Source organism: Brienomyrus brachyistius, chromosome 11 (assembly GCF_023856365.1).
Source record: "Brienomyrus brachyistius isolate T26 chromosome 11, BBRACH_0.4, whole genome shotgun sequence".
Taxonomy (NCBI): Eukaryota; Metazoa; Chordata; class Actinopteri; order Osteoglossiformes; family Mormyridae; genus Brienomyrus; species Brienomyrus brachyistius.
Window position 1 is genome coordinate 1820008 of NC_064543.1, and position 17560 is coordinate 1837567.

Here is a 17560-nt window from a genome sequence, read left to right on the forward strand (position 1 = left end):
CCTTCTTAGAAACACCACCATACGTTTATCGTCATCGTCACGGTATTGACATTCCACATGCATTGCGCTTTGTCAACTACATTCCAGGTCAGTCCAAAGCCTCGTTTTCGCAGCCTTCGATTCCATTATCGCTGCGCTCAGCCGCTGCACGTGCCCGAAAGCAGGGTGTGCATCGCCGACTATTCTCACGCACAGCCTCCTCAGCGGGCACCTTTCTTTACTCACAATGCGTCACATGATGCCGTACAGCAGAAGCGAGCGAAAGATCACTGAGAGGAACATCTGCAGCAGGGATCGGGCCTGGGACAGGAGCTGAACCCCGATTCTCCTAGCAACATTTGAGCATAATCATGCCTGAACAGCACGTGCTGCCCTTGAACAGTCTCTGTCCGACAACAACAATCTGCCCGACTACAACAATCCACTACGCATTTTCGTTTATTTCTAAATCTACTCCATTCTATGACTAAACTACAGCCCCACCTACCTCACAGGCCTCAGAGCCACGGCAGGGTAATACAAACAATCAGAAAAAGTCATCTTTTATCACGGATAAATCTGCCAATTTACACACCGAGCTCACCGCAGCGTATAGGTCCCTTTCACACACACCCTGTTAGAAACCAGTTTTAAATGAGCGTGAATCATCCCCGTGCCATGACATCTGTACGCTGTACGTGCACATGTACAACTATCCGTAAAAGTGTTACTCTTTACTACCTTGTTGATGTTCCTGGTTCAGCAACAATGACTGCTATTGTAAAGCACTAGAGCTCTTCTCCAGTCAATATCTGTACCGGCAGATTCGGGTTTACTGCCGGGTTTCTGTTTCGGCCCCGAACTGACAGCCGCGAGTCGCTCCGGGGCAGGGGCACGGACAAAGGGGTCAGGGGGGCCCACAACCCGGAGACAAAAAGCATCCAGTGGCACTGAGGGAACCCGCAATGCGAGGGGAGGGGAGGCGAAGGCCTGAAGGAGCTGGGTAAAGATAAGAGATACCTGAAATTTAACTAACAAAAGAATTTTCTTCCTTCACTGCCCATAAGCATTGAATCCATATCTACAGAGAAAATCTGTCCTTTAGGAATGAATTCCTCACATTTTAAGAGGGCATTGTAAGCGTACACACTGTGCCTAAGCTCTGAATGTTTATATTACCATTTCTGCGCTGAGGGAAGAGAGCGAATACCTTAATTTCCCCGATTCACTACAGCCACGCTCACACACTGCTGAACTGGTTCCTTTTTACAAGATGCTGGTCTGCAATGTCACATGTCTGGTTGTGCTCTGGTGTTAAATGAGCAATAGGAGGAAGATGGGGGAGGGGGGGCCGGATAGCCAGCAGAGCAGAGGCGTGCGAGCCAGAGTGCGGCGGGGGCTCAACACGCCGCTTCCACATCTGTTACACAGAAAGAAAGATGATCTGGAGAAGGCCCCGGACCGCACAAAGGAGCGGACGGTACGGGTGTCAGCACTGGTCACGGCACAGGCGGCGAACTCAGTGAGTCACCCTCGGCCTCCATTTCAAGATCACAGAAAGGAGAAAAAAAGGATTCTGGAAACATAAAAACGCAGGCTTGTTTCGGTGGTAACCACCGCAACGATCATTTGGGGGAGCCGGGCACTTCTCTGCCGTGAGCCGAGCCGTAATCCGCTGTGCTCCTAAAACAAATCAAACTCGCAGCAATGGCTTCAGCGCAAACAGAGCGATGTACATGCACCATCACCGGGGGGGGGGGGGGCTGCTCCGGTTACCCAGCCTGGCCGCAGGGGCCCTCCACACCCTCCCACTTCCCAGAATCCCCCTCCCTCACCCCTGCTGTCCCACAGCCCAGCACAGCGTGGGATTAGCCTCACGTCTGAGCCGGCACAGGGACGGGTGTGCATACAGGCTGGCGTCCAGCGTCGTGTTTGAATCCCAAGGCCAAGCAAAATATTACATTTTCTGCATTATATAAATTATTATACAAGCGCATTATATGACCCCCACCAAAGCCAAAGCCCTCACTGGGCTAAGAGGTGCTGCGGCGAGCTCAGGTTTGCCCAGAGCAGGGTGCCGCTCTGTGGGTTAGCGCTCTGCACCAGTGTCCAGAAGGTCACTGGTTCCAAATCCCGTTGGACCCTTAACCCTGAAAGCTGCCCTGGGGGTGCAGAATAAATGGCTGCCCCTAACCCTCATCATTATACTGTATAAATGGCATTTAAAAAAAGAAACACTGCAGCCAGTTATAAGAGGAGCCTTTGAAAAACCCACAGAGAAGTGAAGCCACACTGAGCGGCGTCATGCCAGGCTATGCCATGCTATCCCATGCTATGCTATGCCATGCTGTGCTATCCCATGCTATGCCATGCTAACAGGCCCCTACATGGGTTGCCCAGGCTCACCCTCGCAGCCCTGCCGCCTTCTGAGGCACCTGACAAAGCACCAGCGCCCGACCTCGCGCCGGCCACAGTGTCCCGCTACAGGTGGCCACGAGGCAGCGTGGACTCGCACACACAGACTGAGCACAAGCACACCCACTCCAGCGCTGCACTCCGGCCGCCATCAGCAGCGAGACGAGATGAGACAGGCAAACAAAATGGAGCTTTGAAGCAGACGCCGACTGCCTCTGTGGAGGGTCCGCGCTCGGCGCGGCGTTTAATCCGGCAGAGGAACCGCGGCGAGACGGGACTGCTACAGCCGCTAATCAAGCCCAATTACATTAGCATGGGCGAGGGACCTTGACACGTCCCACCCTGCTAAAGCGCACACGGGGGTGGGGGCAGGGACAGTGGCAGTACAGGCAGACCAACAGTGCTTGTTTGCCAATATAATCATGCAGTAACACTGCAGAGACACCAATGTCCTCCCGAAAACATCCCCATCTAATGAAGGGAATAAAACGTCTCTCTTCTCCTGGAGGTTCCTTTCAGTCGCATTTCCCTCCTTAGTTACATGCTCAGCCATTTACCCGCTACTCCCCACCAACGTGGCATGCGATCCAAATAAAATGGCAAAGTCACTCCAAAGGCAAAGGAACAGGCAGTTTAAGACAAAGCACTCTGTAATTTTCATTCAAAAGAGAGGCCTTGAATGTAGCTTTCAGTGCTCCCTGCACTGTTTACATGCTTTGCCCTCTCCTTCCTCTCCCAGACATGTTTGGACGCATTTCTTAAAGGGGCCGCGCCAGCGTTCCCCTGGGAATGCGACCCAGGTTTTCCATTCGGAGTCCTGCACCTGAGCATCGCCCGATTTCGCAGGTGGCGAGAGTCCACAGCGTGAATCGGGCCCCCGGTGGTCTTGGTCGGGGTGCATAACCGCGGCGACGTCCAAACAGCTGACACTTACTGGGCAGCACCTGAGCCCAGGAGATGGCGCTTGCCAGCAGGCGGGGGCATTTTACCTGATCATTACATAAGCCCAGGCTCCCAGCTGGAGACTGCAGCTCTTTATTCTTCCTGCCAACCTACCTGCACGCCCCCCCAAACTAAGAGACTCGCTGCTCGCTGGCTCAGTATGAACAGTCCAATCCTTCCTTTCCACTTTGCCCATCTATAAAGCTGAGGGCACAGGGAGGGGTAACGTCTTCGCTGTTTGGGAAATGTTTTTGTTTGGGGGGGGCATGTGTTTTTTGCCAGCTGCACCACCTTTACAATGTCACAGCGGGAGGTCAGAGCACACTGCTGCATTTCACAGTCACCAGTGACTGAAGGTGCTGCTCCAGCCAGGTCATGCTGCCAGAGCCCAGGGACTGGACATGAGCGCAAAGCCAGGAAGCTGCTCACCGGTCATCCGGAAAAACATCCCCTTAGCAGCCCCACCCGAGGATGCGCCTGAACACAGACACTGAACACAGGTAATGCGTGCCGGGCTACTCCAGGAACCTACTCTCCCACCTCTGCGTCAGTCCGTCACCAAAGCGGCGGCGTGCCCGTCGAGGCTCGAGGCCTAGCCTCATCTGGGTGTGTGTACATTTCAAATTGTGGTGGATCACCTCAGGGCATGTTCAGCTAGATGTTTCAGGACACGAAGGCTCACGGAGACGACACCTGCTAGCCAGCAAGCAAAAGGGGGAGGACGAGGACAACAGGGCACTAATGACCCGTCAACAGGTACAACAGTGCAGGCAAGCGGGGGACAAACTCCCAGTGCCCTTCACAGCCCTTCTACACAGGAATGAATGCCTGCTCTCTGTCAGACACACCTCCTCCCCCAACCTCAGACAGGCACAAAGCTGCCCCCCCATCCTTAGGGGGGGTCACTTCAAAGTCTCGCCCTCACAAAAACACGACAGGAAACCAGCCTCAGCTGAGGGAGCAGACAAACAGGCGGCCTACCTGCACACCTGGCCCCCGGCGGAAGGCCGGCACGCAGCTCCGTAGCGCCAGGGGACCGGCAGCTTCAGCATTCCGCCCATTTCTAGCCGAACGGAAATCAGTCTGTGCCACCGTGTTGCACACAGACCGTCACCCTGCTGCTTTCTCACGCGGTCAACATGGCAACCACACATCGGTACATCCCATATTACCAACCTCTTCCCCATTCACACACTCAATGCATTTAATCACCAGAAGGCATGTATTTTAGGGTAGATGAATTTATTTTTGGCAGCCTGGAGCTCTCCCATCAGATGGATTAGTATTAACAACAAAAGGATTAAAACTGCCTGCACCAACAGGGGAAACAAGCAGTCATAATCTCCATCCCAGAATGTCCACTAAGACTTTCAATGCTTCTCATCTGGAGTGCTCATCTACCAAAGGACTAATAAAATATTAATTTCTGTACCACTCAAAAAATGCAACCATTAACAATCCCAGCAATTAGTGTGCATGTTGTGCTCTTTATTGCGTGTCAGTAAGCACGCAATCCCCTACTGCAGAACGCTGAACAGTCAAAAGCTTCGCCTATATTGATTATGTCAAACTGCGGCTGGCTTTTATTTTGACGTGCTGATCTCCCATTTCGTTAATGCGGTGCAGCTGTGAGAAGCCGCTCCTGCCACCGTAGCTCTGCCAGGCCGGGTTCCTGCTGCTCTGGCTTTTGTGCGGCTGGGCCTCTCCCAGCAGTCCACACGGTTCACCTGGACACGGTAGCCAGGTCTACGGGAGCACAGGAGGGGAACGATGATGGAGACAGACCAAGCAGAGCCCTGCGACAGACGGAGGCTGTTCCTGTCGTCCTTAGTGTGGCGGAAGATAAACCTTTCAAAGTCCACCTCTGCTCCAGCACATGCGCAAGAATTAGCCTCTGAAGATCAGGTAAAAGTCCAGAATTAGCACAAATTACTTTAAACTGCCCCATTATTAAATATTCAAGACCCCAAGTGACATATGGCACTTTTCTATTGCTATACAGGAACCGACCAATACCGGAGCCATACCACGAATAGAGGCTAGTTACAGTGTGGTTCCAGCTCGCTTCGGTTTTCCACTGCAGAAGGCTCGGCACAATCTTGTTTATCGTTCACACCATGTGCATCATGATTTACTTTGTGCTAATTTCCTAATGTTCTAGCACATCTGTGAGACTCACCGTGTTATATTAACATCAAACGTTAGTGGAATTAGCATTTGCTTGGGTAAATTTACCTTGCGAATCCATTCTGTTCAGCTGTTCAGTAGTGCTTTTTTTTGTAGGAGTTTGGAAATTTGAGTTCCTGCTCATCAGGAATGCATCACGATGTATGACAGTAGAATAATGAATGATATATAGTACATCCCCGTTTTCCCATCAGGTAATCCATGAGCAGAATCCATGCATGGTGACACAACCCTGCTAGTAATCACGGCCATGACAGCGCAGTTACGGCTTGGGTACAGCTTGGTTCTTGGCGGCAGTGAAGAAGCGCCAATAGACACTGGCTAAGAGCAGCTTTGTCTAGGGTGCAGCTAAACATTGCAGTTCCAGAACATTCTGCAGGTTTATATCATACAAAATTCCTGGTCCCCATCATGTGCCCTCAGTCTCACAAAATACCAAACAAATTCAATTTCGCCAAGATAAACATCCAAAAATAACTGCTGAATTTTTATATTTCAAAGAAACAGGGTCAAGCAGCTATGTAATCTCAAATATTATAAAACACTGGAGAGAGAAAGAAAAAGCCTTTCCAGCAATTGTCCTGGATTTCTTGGGGAATAAGGGGGAATAGCAGGGATTCCAAAGCTGACAGCACGAGCACAGTAAGACAAGACGTCTGCTCGACTATGTCAAAGCGCCATATTCTCATGACAAATACAACGTCAAAGTGCAGTATTAATGGCATATACAACATCTGCAACTCGGGGCCCTTCTACTAGGCAGCTCCCACATGCAACACACAAAATCCCAGTCACTTGGATTACAGTAGCATGCTGACATTGCATTATTAATCCTGATTACCCACAATCCCACGCACATGGCAAGAGAGATGTACCCATCAATTAAGGGGAAAAAAACCCAACATGCAGGTCATCAGATTTTATTTTTGCACACATACCAAGGCTGGCACACAGTGGGTTAACGTGTTTAAATGACTGTAAAACCAACAAATGGGTAGCGGATGCCCGGCTGGAAGTAATCTGCACACACAAAGGGGGGGGGGGGGGGCTCAGGATCTCCTCTGCTCCTCGGAGAAAAGGGAGCAGCAGGGCCTGCCACACCACAGCTACACCCCCTGCAGCATCTCCCGCTATGACCTCTGAGCCTGGACCCCCTTTTCACATGACCAAAGACATACAATCGGCAAAAATATCACTGCATATGCCAACGGCTGTGTGGAGCCTGCCTGGAGAGCAGGAGTGCCCGGCTGGGTGGCCCTTAAAAATGAACATTTGAAAAAGCTAGTTCTCACTTACTCATTTCAGGAATTCTTCGATTTTTCAAGCATGTTTACAGGTTGTTCAAGCAGCTTAAACAGCCTGGTTTAATCATCCGCTCTCAGTAACACTCATTAATCTCTCGGGTCATTCATTTATTTTTCTGTACTCATTTTATTTACCTCGACTGCTATGACTATTTCTTAACGTTTGGTTCATTCATCCATCCACCCATCCATCGCCTATTCAGGGTCGCAGGGGGTCTGGCAAGGCAGGAAACAAGCTAGGATGGGGCACCAACCCATCACAGGGCACTCACACAAGTACAGCTATGGGCAATTTGGCAACTCCGATTGACCTCAGCATGTTTCTGGACTGGGGGGTGGGAGTACCTGGAGCAAACCTCACGACGACACAGGGAGAAACTCCACAAAAGCCTTGCAGAGACCTGAACCCAGGTCCCAGTGGTGTGAGACAACAGTGTTAGTCACTGCACAGGGCTCCAGATGGTGACTAAAATGGTCGCCAGTGCAACTAGATTTTTTTCTTTTGCGAGTAGTTTTTTTATTCCAGTCGCCAATGGCAACTGCCTCTGACAATCCAAGAAAATAAAAAATAAAAAGGCAAGCAAAGTGGCAGCTTTTAGTTGTGTGCACTCTAATACAGTCTTTCCGAATCACATGAATCGATCCAGAGCAGTGTTGACAGATCAGGCGGGTTTTGTTAAATTGTTGCAATGGAAACTCTTCACGCTATCTGGCAGCTTGGTGCAGAAGGTATGGAGCATGCCTGGATGGGGCATGGACGGAGGGGAAAAAACAATCGATGGACTATTGCGAGATCCCGCAATACTTTTCCGTTACCATTAATAACGCAACTGTGTCCATTTCAAATACAAGAGTGACTATTTATGGACTGATAAAGTATTAAAGCATTAAACTATGGGGGACATTGTACACCATGTAACTTGCATATTAAGTGTTTTTATACATATTTATTAATAACTGCACTGCGTCCATTGATCGCTAGTGACTTTAAGCAAGTCAGCTGGACTACTGAACGTGAAACGCGCACACACAAACACTGAAAAATATCGAGCCGGAAAACTGCATATAAAGCTAACTTTACCACAATTAAGGTTTGAACTCGAACCCGCTGAATATTTCAGTATAGATCCGCATATCCCCACATACGTCATCAAGCGAGAATACCAGGGAGGTATCCCCGAAAGCGGGTTTGGGTTAAAACCCTATTACACGGCCGTAGTTAGCGTTTTATTCAAAGGTCCGGTTGTAATATCTTTCAACAAAAGCAAGCAAAACCCCTTCGTTTTCCAGAAGTGTTTAAGGCCAAATTGTAATTAATATTTAAATCTGGGTTGCCAGCTTTGGTCAGCTGGCTGGTGTGGGATTTTCAATTCGACACAAGGCCGCACACGCATTTTCATGTAACAGTTTCATTACCTTGTAAATAATCTATAGGGTTTGCAAACTACCCCAACACTTCTGATGAAGCTTCCTTTAGGTTTATAATGGAATAATATAGATTTGCCGTAAGATTTCTTGCGTGAGCGCGAGTCTAAAAGCATGAGTGTCACGCCAGACACGTGAGAGCTGGCAACCCTGTTCAATGCGTGTGAACTTCACGTGCAATAGCACAGCTGTCTTCCTTACATATTGCATATTTCCAAGTCATTTATTCTAGGGATTCCACTTTTTGTGTCCCGATATCGATACCTGGACTTTGGGTATCGACCAATACAGAGTACCGATCCAATACCAGTGTTTAATTAATAAGCTGTAGTCTTTTGCCTAACTGTGTGGAAGAGACAGTGATCATTCTTTTATATGCAAGGCAACACCAGGCTTGCACCTTAAACAATGCTTCCGTACCTTTGCAAAACTAAATGTAACAAATATTTTATATTTATATATGCGTGTGCATGTTACACTTCTCATTATATAGGTATAATATTATGTGACATGTAAAATGGGATTATATCACATACTACATACAGTGAAAGTAAATTTTTATATATATATATATATATATATATATATATATATATATATATATACACTGAACAAAAATATAAACGCAACACTTTTGTTTTTGCTCCCATTTTTCATGAGATGGACTTAAAGATCTACAATTCATTCCAGATACACAATATTACCATTTCTCTCAAACATTTCTCACAAATCAGTCTAAATGTGTGATAGTGAGCACTTCTGCTTTGCTGAGATAATCCATCCCACCTCACAGGTGTGCCACATCAAGATGCTGATCTGACATCATGGGTAGTGCACAGGTGTACCTTATACTGCCCACAATAAAAGGCCACCCTGGAATGTGCAGTTTTGTCTCACAGCAAAATGCCACAGATGCCACAAGCATTGAGGGAGCGTGCAATTGGCATGCTGACAGCAGGAATGTCAACCAGATCTGTTGCTCGTGCATTGAATGTTCATTTCTCAACCATAAGCCGTCTCCAAAGGCGTTTCAGAGAATATGGCAGTACATCCAACCGGCCTCACAACCGCAGACCACGTGTAACCACACCAGCCCAGGACCTCCACATCCAGCAGGTTCACCTCCAAGATCGTCTGAGACCAGCCACTCAGACAGATAATGCACGGCCCCATGTTGCAAGGATCTGTACACAGTTCTTGGAAGCTGAAAATGTCCCAGTTCTTGCATGGCCAGCATACTCACCGGACATGTCACCCGTTGAGCATGTTTGGGATGTGCTTGACCGGCGTATACGACAGCGTGTACCAGTTCCCACTAATATCCAACAACTTCGCACAGCCATTGAAGAGGAGTGGACCAACATTCCACAGGCCACAATTGACAATCTGATAAACTCTATGCGAAGAAGATGTGTTGCATTGCATGAGGCAAATGGTGGTCACACCAGATACTGACCGGTTCTGAGTCCCCAGACCCCCAATAAAGCAAAAAACTGCACATTCCAGGGTGGCCTTTTATTGTGGGCAGTATAAGGTACACCTGTGCACTACCCATGATGTCAGATCAGCATCTTGATGTGGCACACCTGTGAGGTGGGATGGATTATCTCAGCAAAGCAGAAGTGCTCACTATCACACATTTAGACTGATTTGTGAGAAATGTTTGAGAGAAATGGTAATATTGTGTATCTGGAATGAATTGTAGGTCTTTAAGTCCATCTCATGAAAAATGGGAGCAGAAACAAGAGTGTTGCGTTTATATTTTTGTTCAGTATATATATATATATATATATATATATATATATATATATATTTTATTTTATTTTTTTTTAACTTTACTTGAAGCCTGAGTTTTCAACTCATTTATATCAGGATTTTCAGTTCTCAGTTGCAAATGTCCTAAGAGAGAAACAAACCCTTGACTACAAATGCTGATTCGTACTTCTGAATCGACACCATAAGTATGATGTAGCTGCAGACCCTACACCACAGCCAGACGTGCACCTCCCCAGAAATGTAACTACACGTCTCGGTGACGCAGACCACAAGGACTGAGACTGGCCGCCTGCCAGCATGCGTGTCAGCGGAGACGGCGTGCACCCCGGGGTGAACTTAAACTGGGGATGGAACCTTTTAGTTTAGGTGATGGAACTTGTTTAGTTTAATGTTGGATATAAATAACGCTTCAGCTTAGTTTTCAATTACGTCTCCAGAATTTGCGCTAAAGTTTGTTGCTGTGGTCTTTCTCTGCCAGCATTAGCAAACTCAATGGTGCATCTTCAGATGTTTGATCACATTGCTTGTGTTAAATGACATGCTCTCCCTTCCTTCTCTTGACACTTCAGTAGAACAGAGCTTACAGTCAGCTTTACTTCTGTCGTCGCCCCTTATCTTAGAATATGTCCAAACTACTGACATCCTCCGCATATACGCGTCAATTTGCCAATAACTGTTCTCTGCATTTTTTTCCTTCTCAAATGTTTCCGGTTGACGAATCTCTCGCTAGATGCCAAAATCTGATTGGGAGGCACAAAAAAAATATCCAGCAGCTTTGAGCTTTAACGTAATGCTGCAATTAAGTGGTATCAGTTCTTGGAATGGAGAACTTTTACGAGTTCGACTATGAGCATATGAGCGCAATATTGGCCCGATACCCGATGCTGCCATCGGTGCATCTCTAATTTATACTTCTGTTACTACGTACAATAATGCAGAAGGCAATAGTAGGCAGATGAGCTCAGATACGGGAAAGAAGACAGTGTGAGGTAGACCGGAGACAAAATGTGGCATGGAAGTATTTTTACATTTATTTCACATTTGGCATGTGATGGAGATTATTGCTCCTAAAAAAAGCATTTGGCTCCTAAATATTTTGGGTTTACGAGCCAATGGATCCTAAAGTTTTTTTTCCGTCTGGAGCCCAGTGGCACCACCATGCCACCCATGTTTGGTTCATTTAAATTCACGGCACGCCACGAAAAATACTATTATCAAAAAGCGCAGCAAGCTCAGAGTTCAGGTGAAAATGAAAGTCAAAGAAGAATCAAAAGTCACTGGGACACATGAAGATGTGAAATATGAAGCAGCACTTGCAAGGAAACCCACAAAGTGAGCCTTAATAGCAAGCAAAAAAAAGAATTCAAACCTCTCAAGCACAGGTCACTCACAGTATGTTTAATTAGCCACACAGGTGCTGAACAGGAACATGAGGGTCATCTCTATGGTGATGAAGTTCCAAAACGGCTGCCAGTAAAACACTAAGGCTCCGACTATAACTTCCTACAGCAGACGACAACAAGGGCACCGCCGATATGTGGCAAAGGTATCATGTGCTTCGCTGCTCAGTAATCCAGCCTGGTTGTAAGCACCCTGTGGAATGTTAATGCGTGTGCTGCGCTCCATGGAGTGGTGGATCATCTCCGGCCTCGCGGCCTCACAGCCTGGGCACCACAGATAATGTTCTCTGTGCCGTTGCAGCGCTGTTATCAGGGAGTGGGGGGAAGGGGGGGGGGGGGCTGGCTGGTAGAGCCCACAGTGCCCAAACCTGTCTGTACATCTACAATGTATGAAGTGCCCACGCGCCGATAGAAAAGAGCTTTGCTAAGTAATTGCCACAACAGACCAAAATATTTACCTGGAGGCTGGAGAAGATCATCCTTATGGTTAAAACCTACCTCAGTGTTAAATTTCAGGGGGAGCCTTTTATTTATTTTTCCAAATGTTTTCTCCCAGGTCACATCGGCGTACCGACTGTGACACGTCTGTTAATATTACTACCAGTAAGAACATCGTCATAAGGAGATGTTCGCTCTGCAAAAACAACGTGAACACTGCTTGGCGTTCACCTTGGCATGGCCGCCGAAAGACGGGATCAACTCACTGCATAATACCAAGAAATACAAACCTCCCGATCATCTGTCTCATCTCATCTCAAACGCACTTGTGTGGTCCAACACAAAAGGGAAAAGCAGGCCCAACCCAAACTGTAATGACAGCATGGAGCTCAAACATCTCACCAGTCCTTCAGCTCTCCTATCACTTCCTGGAGAGAAATTCCCATCATGCCGTGAGTCATTCAGCAAGTGGGTCAGCGGGTTTCTGCAAAAGCCTTAGCTGATTAATGCCCAAGACCCCCTCGGTCCTGCCCCTAAAAAACTGACCAAGTTACTTACCATCGATTTTGTAGATATGACCAGGCCTGTATAACTTCCCATGTCAAACCTTATTTGCTTGGGGGGGAGGGGGGGTTGCTTCCTTGCTGGCCTCCAAGCTGCAAACACCATCATTAAGCTCCAGAAGCACAGAAGCAAGCAGTTTTTCAGATGATAGGGGAGTTACAGCGATAAGGTTTCTCTGGCCTGCATGCAGTCAAATGCTTTTACCTGCCTAAGCAGCTGCATCGAAGACACTTAGACACATATTACTGCCCACTGTTTTTTTAGGGATTTAGGACAGCAGCCAAGGTGACTGAAGTTCACAACTAGTTTCTAAGGACAGCCCAGGCACCTATTCACATGCAGTTAAAAAATATTTTTCAAACCTGTATTAAATATAAAACATGTTCTCTACTCCATTTGCCATGTGTCATTTCCACTGAGCAAACCTTGTCATTTCTGTCACTTAAGGTAAGAGCTCCTGGCTTCGTGGTGGCACGAGGTCGCCATTTTACACTTAGTGCTAGTTGACAACTTCACTTTAATTTTTGGACATTTCTCACCTCGTTGCTCTCAAAAATCTTCAAGAAGGGAAATTCAGATGAAAGAATGTTTATAAGAAAAAGTACAGCAGCTAGTGAAGAAAATCAAATAAGACAATAAAATAATATTTAACTGCACTAATCATTTGTTTAACCAATGTTCTTCCTCCAAACGTAATATCAATTCTATCGCGTCATGCTGAGGAACATCTCACATGTAAAAGATTAAGATTAAATTAAATTAAATTGCATCGCCCCAAAGGGAACAAGAGAATGGACTCTCCTGGGAACCTTCAAGCAAGTGAGGGTCCTTAGCCACTATGCTAACTGCTGCCCATCAGGCAAATATTTGAGAAGAAAACCCAGCGGCTTCACGGTCCCTGAACCGTACCATATCCCTATAAAGACACTTTGTGGATCCAAAGAGCTAAATATTAAAAAGACAAACTGGATAATTGAAACTTCCTGTCAATGCAAACCCTCTTCCCTCCACACATTTCTTATTTGAATGCTTTAAAGTACAACGTAAATAAGAACGGTACAAGGAAACCCTTCTGCTCTAGAGATCCAGTCTACTCCAGTCAAAACAAAGGATGACGACCACTACGAAACCAGGCTTTGACGTTATACCTCGATTCATCACATCAAAGAGGACATTACTGTAGACCGAGGGTCTCGAACATTACTGTAGTGGGACTGAATTCTGTGCAAAGGAAAAGTCTGCAGAAGAAAGCATTACTGTCATGTATAAACATGCCTCTGATTTCTCAGGAACCAGCGGTAAAAGCTAGATTTCTTAAAGTCAGAACGGAATCATCTTTGAAACAGATTTGCTTGTATTACAACAATTTATTTTAAGTTAAGAACAGAAGCGGGGGGGGGGGGCTATGTTCTAACACACATCATCACCAAAAGTAGCATCTGGTGACTGTTACACACAAAAGCATGCATCAAACTAAAAAGCACTTCACAAGTTAAAACAATGTCATGTCACTATCATTAGAAGTCTTGTAAATTTTGCTGTTACTTTTGAGTCTTTGAAAATATTGATTCAACTTTATGAAAATTGTGATTATTAAGTAGATATTACAATGTGCCAAGAGGCAGCCTGATCAACATTAAAAGGCTGATTATCCTTATGATCTGGTGTTGAAAAAGCATTAACTGATTATGACTGCAACAGCAGCATGTTAATAAGGCCCGCACGACGACAGAGTGAAGCTTTGCCATTTGGAAACAGTTTGAGGGTTATTATTCTTATTAAATAGCAGACTTATTTAGAGCTTCTTACACTTACAGTAACACCTTACAGGCAGTCTCTGGGCTAAGAACAACTCCTACTTACAAACGGACTGCCATAAAGCCTATTTTATAAAAAATTTGACTTAAATACTATGGTTCGTAATAACGAATGTGTGCACTACTTTGTGACACTCGTGAAAACATTGCGTGGCTTTAGTGGTTTGTCGGCCGAGGTACAGTACAGCACCGCATGGAGTCTTATTATCACTGTGATATTATTACTCTTATTGCGTATTGTATTCTTATTGTTCCGACTTACCTACAAATTCAGCTTAAAGACAGACTTAGGGAATGGATCTCATTTGTAACCTGGGCGCTGCCTGTGGTTTAGAAAATACTTTAGAAAATCCCAAGTCTACATGCTGAATGAGAATTTAAAGTATAAAATTATGTTTTTTCAAAGTTACTTTAAAATTCGTATAAACAGTGGCAACTTTAATAAATACCTTACCTTTGGCTCAATAAGAAGCATTATCAGTACACTATGGGAAGTAGAATCTTTGTAAATCCTCAGAATTTGTCTAATGGGCATTGTAACTACGGGTTTGTATTATTAGATGATGTTCTGTCTGTCAATATACTCAACAACTATGTATATATTCTACATAGACAAACTGAAAAACCTCGGAAGGTTTCAGGTCCCTAATGCTCCATTCCTCAGCATCGTCAGTGCTACTGGAAGGTTGGTCAACATCGTGGCAAATATGGAGACACTGCCAACTACCAGCCAAGTACACAGACCAGGTAAGTCCTGAAAAGGCTCCTTTTATTACTTAGGTTAAATAAACAAGCAATATTTGGAATAAGATTCATACCACGTTAAACAGAAAAGGACAGAATTTCAATGGATTTTTCCATTAAAACTACTGTGCTTATGGTTACAGCAGGTTATCTCCCAGGGCCCAGAACAGCAGCCTTTCAATTCCCAGTTCACTTCCTGAAACACCGGTGCTACCTAGAGTTCTAACCTGAAGAGCTAAATATGTAAAGAAATACTGCATACAAGAGGGGAACTGATCCACTGCAGGTCACTGGATAAACAAACCTGAGATGAGGCACATGACATCCTCAAGACATGACCCCAGAACAGACGGACTGGGGTCTGCATGCCTGGGGCTGGGCGACAGGTCAATGCAAGCTGCTTGTGCCCTGATCCACCACAGCAGATGCAATTCAGTGTTACCTGGCACTAGCCGGCTCCTCTCTTCACACATATATGCGCACTCCCTCTCCCTCTCTCCCTCTCTCTCTCCCTCTCTCTCTCCCTCTCCACCCACACATGGACACTTCTAGACTCGGCTCTACAGACTGTGAAACAGAGAAACGACTCTGCATTCCAGACAAGGCCATAGGAGCTGTAACTGCCGAGCCTTGTGTAGATGACTGCAGTCCTGCAATTACACTCAGCAATTCAGATGCCACTCTGCTGAACTGGACTGTTTGATGCCACAGACCACTAGTGAAACTATGAAAGTTCCAATGAGGTTAGAGCACAAACGGCGGCGATATGCATGAGACTGACAGAATCTTTCAAGACAAACTTCCATCCACTGCTCGGGTATCGTGTCAAACTTAAGTATGAAGGTGTATCCCAAACACACAAAACATCCCTGACATTTCTAAATGCCGCTGCACTTCCTCTTCAGACTTTGGATTTTCCACCCATGGTGACTATTATTTGTGTTAAAACAATAGTTATCTATGATCGGTATATATGCCCTTTTGCAAGTACGCAAGAGGTCAGGAAGGGAAGAATAATAATAGCAATAAAATAAAACATTGCATTCCATGGTGATACAAAGAGTGAGATCATTATCGTGGCCAGAGACTCCATCTTAGTAAATACACGAGCCTAAATTTGGTTTTAGTTTTTTTTTTTTTTTTTTTTTTTAATCTGTACATTTCATTCCCGGGCAACGTGTCATGCTTTCTAACAAGCGGCAATAAGAGTGCTGTTATATATTTATAAATGTGTAAATAATGAATATGGCACAATGTATCCACCGCTGCCTATTAGCCATATCGACAAATCTCAAAGCAACAGGTCAATTAGGAGGTGCATACAAACATCCACAGAAGACAACGGGAGGAATGAAGGCTCGATCAGATCAGACAGTGTGCCTTCCTCGCAGCTGCAGAGGGGAAGTTGGACAAAAAGATACACATCGACCACTCTAATCTACTACCACCATTCCGGAATGAATTCCAGTCATACTGCGCTTTGTTACTTACAGGTCTGACAAATTACTCATAAGTGCTCAGATTTATATAGGATGAACATGCGGAGTAACTGCAACAGGGACAGATCCAACAGGCAACTTGCAAAATTAAATTAAACCACAAAACATCTGACGTACACATTTGCATCAATGAGGTAAGCCAATGCAGATTCGGCTGAACATCCGGCACAAAGTCACGGTATATGAAATACACGGCATGGTATTTTATAATGAAAAATGACCGGCATCATACTTACCCAATACTCAATACCTGGAACTTCAAGTTAACACAAACGGCGATGAGCAGATGCAGGATATAACCATACACCGCGCTAAGAAACGTGCATCTCGGCCGTTTTAGCGACAGCAGACGCCCGAGCGACAGCGGTCCCCCCGTACGTCCGTATGTGAGCCAGTTTGCGCCCCTCTCCGTACGTCAGTCAATTCAAACACGACGCACGGGCGCCGTGTCCATCCTATCGCTTAAGCTCACTTCGTGGGGAAATGAATAAAGAGAAACGAGCCATATACAGGCAGCAGAAAGAAGGACGGGTCGGCGGGGGAGGCTGAGCGGACCGGCGGCTCAGTCACACAGCGGCGCAGCGCTCCTGCCGTTACCGCCGCTTGACAGCACGTCAACACAGCCTGGCGCCGGAGCGCTAGCCGCCACCGACTCGCCGGCGCACGGCGACGGTACTGTCGCTTGGCGGCACGCTCCCTTCACGCTCCCCTCCCTTCGGCACAGCGACGTGCCCAGAAAAGATGCGTCGAGCCCGCGGCGAGCTAGCCAGCTAGCCAGCCGAGCGGAGGGCTCGTAACATCAACAATAACATGTCCACACTGCACAGCAATCGCACCCAAGTGGGGACGGTCGAAGCCTCGACTTTCCCCCGTTACATGCGGACAGATAAGCAAGTAATAAAGTTCGCTTGCGTTTAAAAAATTGCCGCGCGAACGCGACTGGGTGCAATAGCGATTATTAACCTATTAAATAAATACAGGTTTGGAGCTGCGCTTTACCTTCAGTTCCGCACTCTCCGCCATCTTGTTACTCTTGGCGCAGGCGTGATCAACCCCCGGCACGTGGGACG

The 17560-nt window shown here is 46.4% G+C and overlaps 1 protein-coding gene across 1 annotated transcript in view; it reads right to left on the bottom strand.

Annotated features, from left to right (window-relative positions):
* pias1b (protein inhibitor of activated STAT, 1b) overlaps positions 1–17560 on the bottom strand; it is a 42917-nt gene extending 25357 nt beyond the window's left edge. The window contains 1 exon segment of the mRNA XM_049030121.1: positions 17490–17560. Coding sequence (XP_048886078.1) covers positions 17490–17513 — 24 coding nt within the window. The 5' untranslated portion in view covers positions 17514–17560.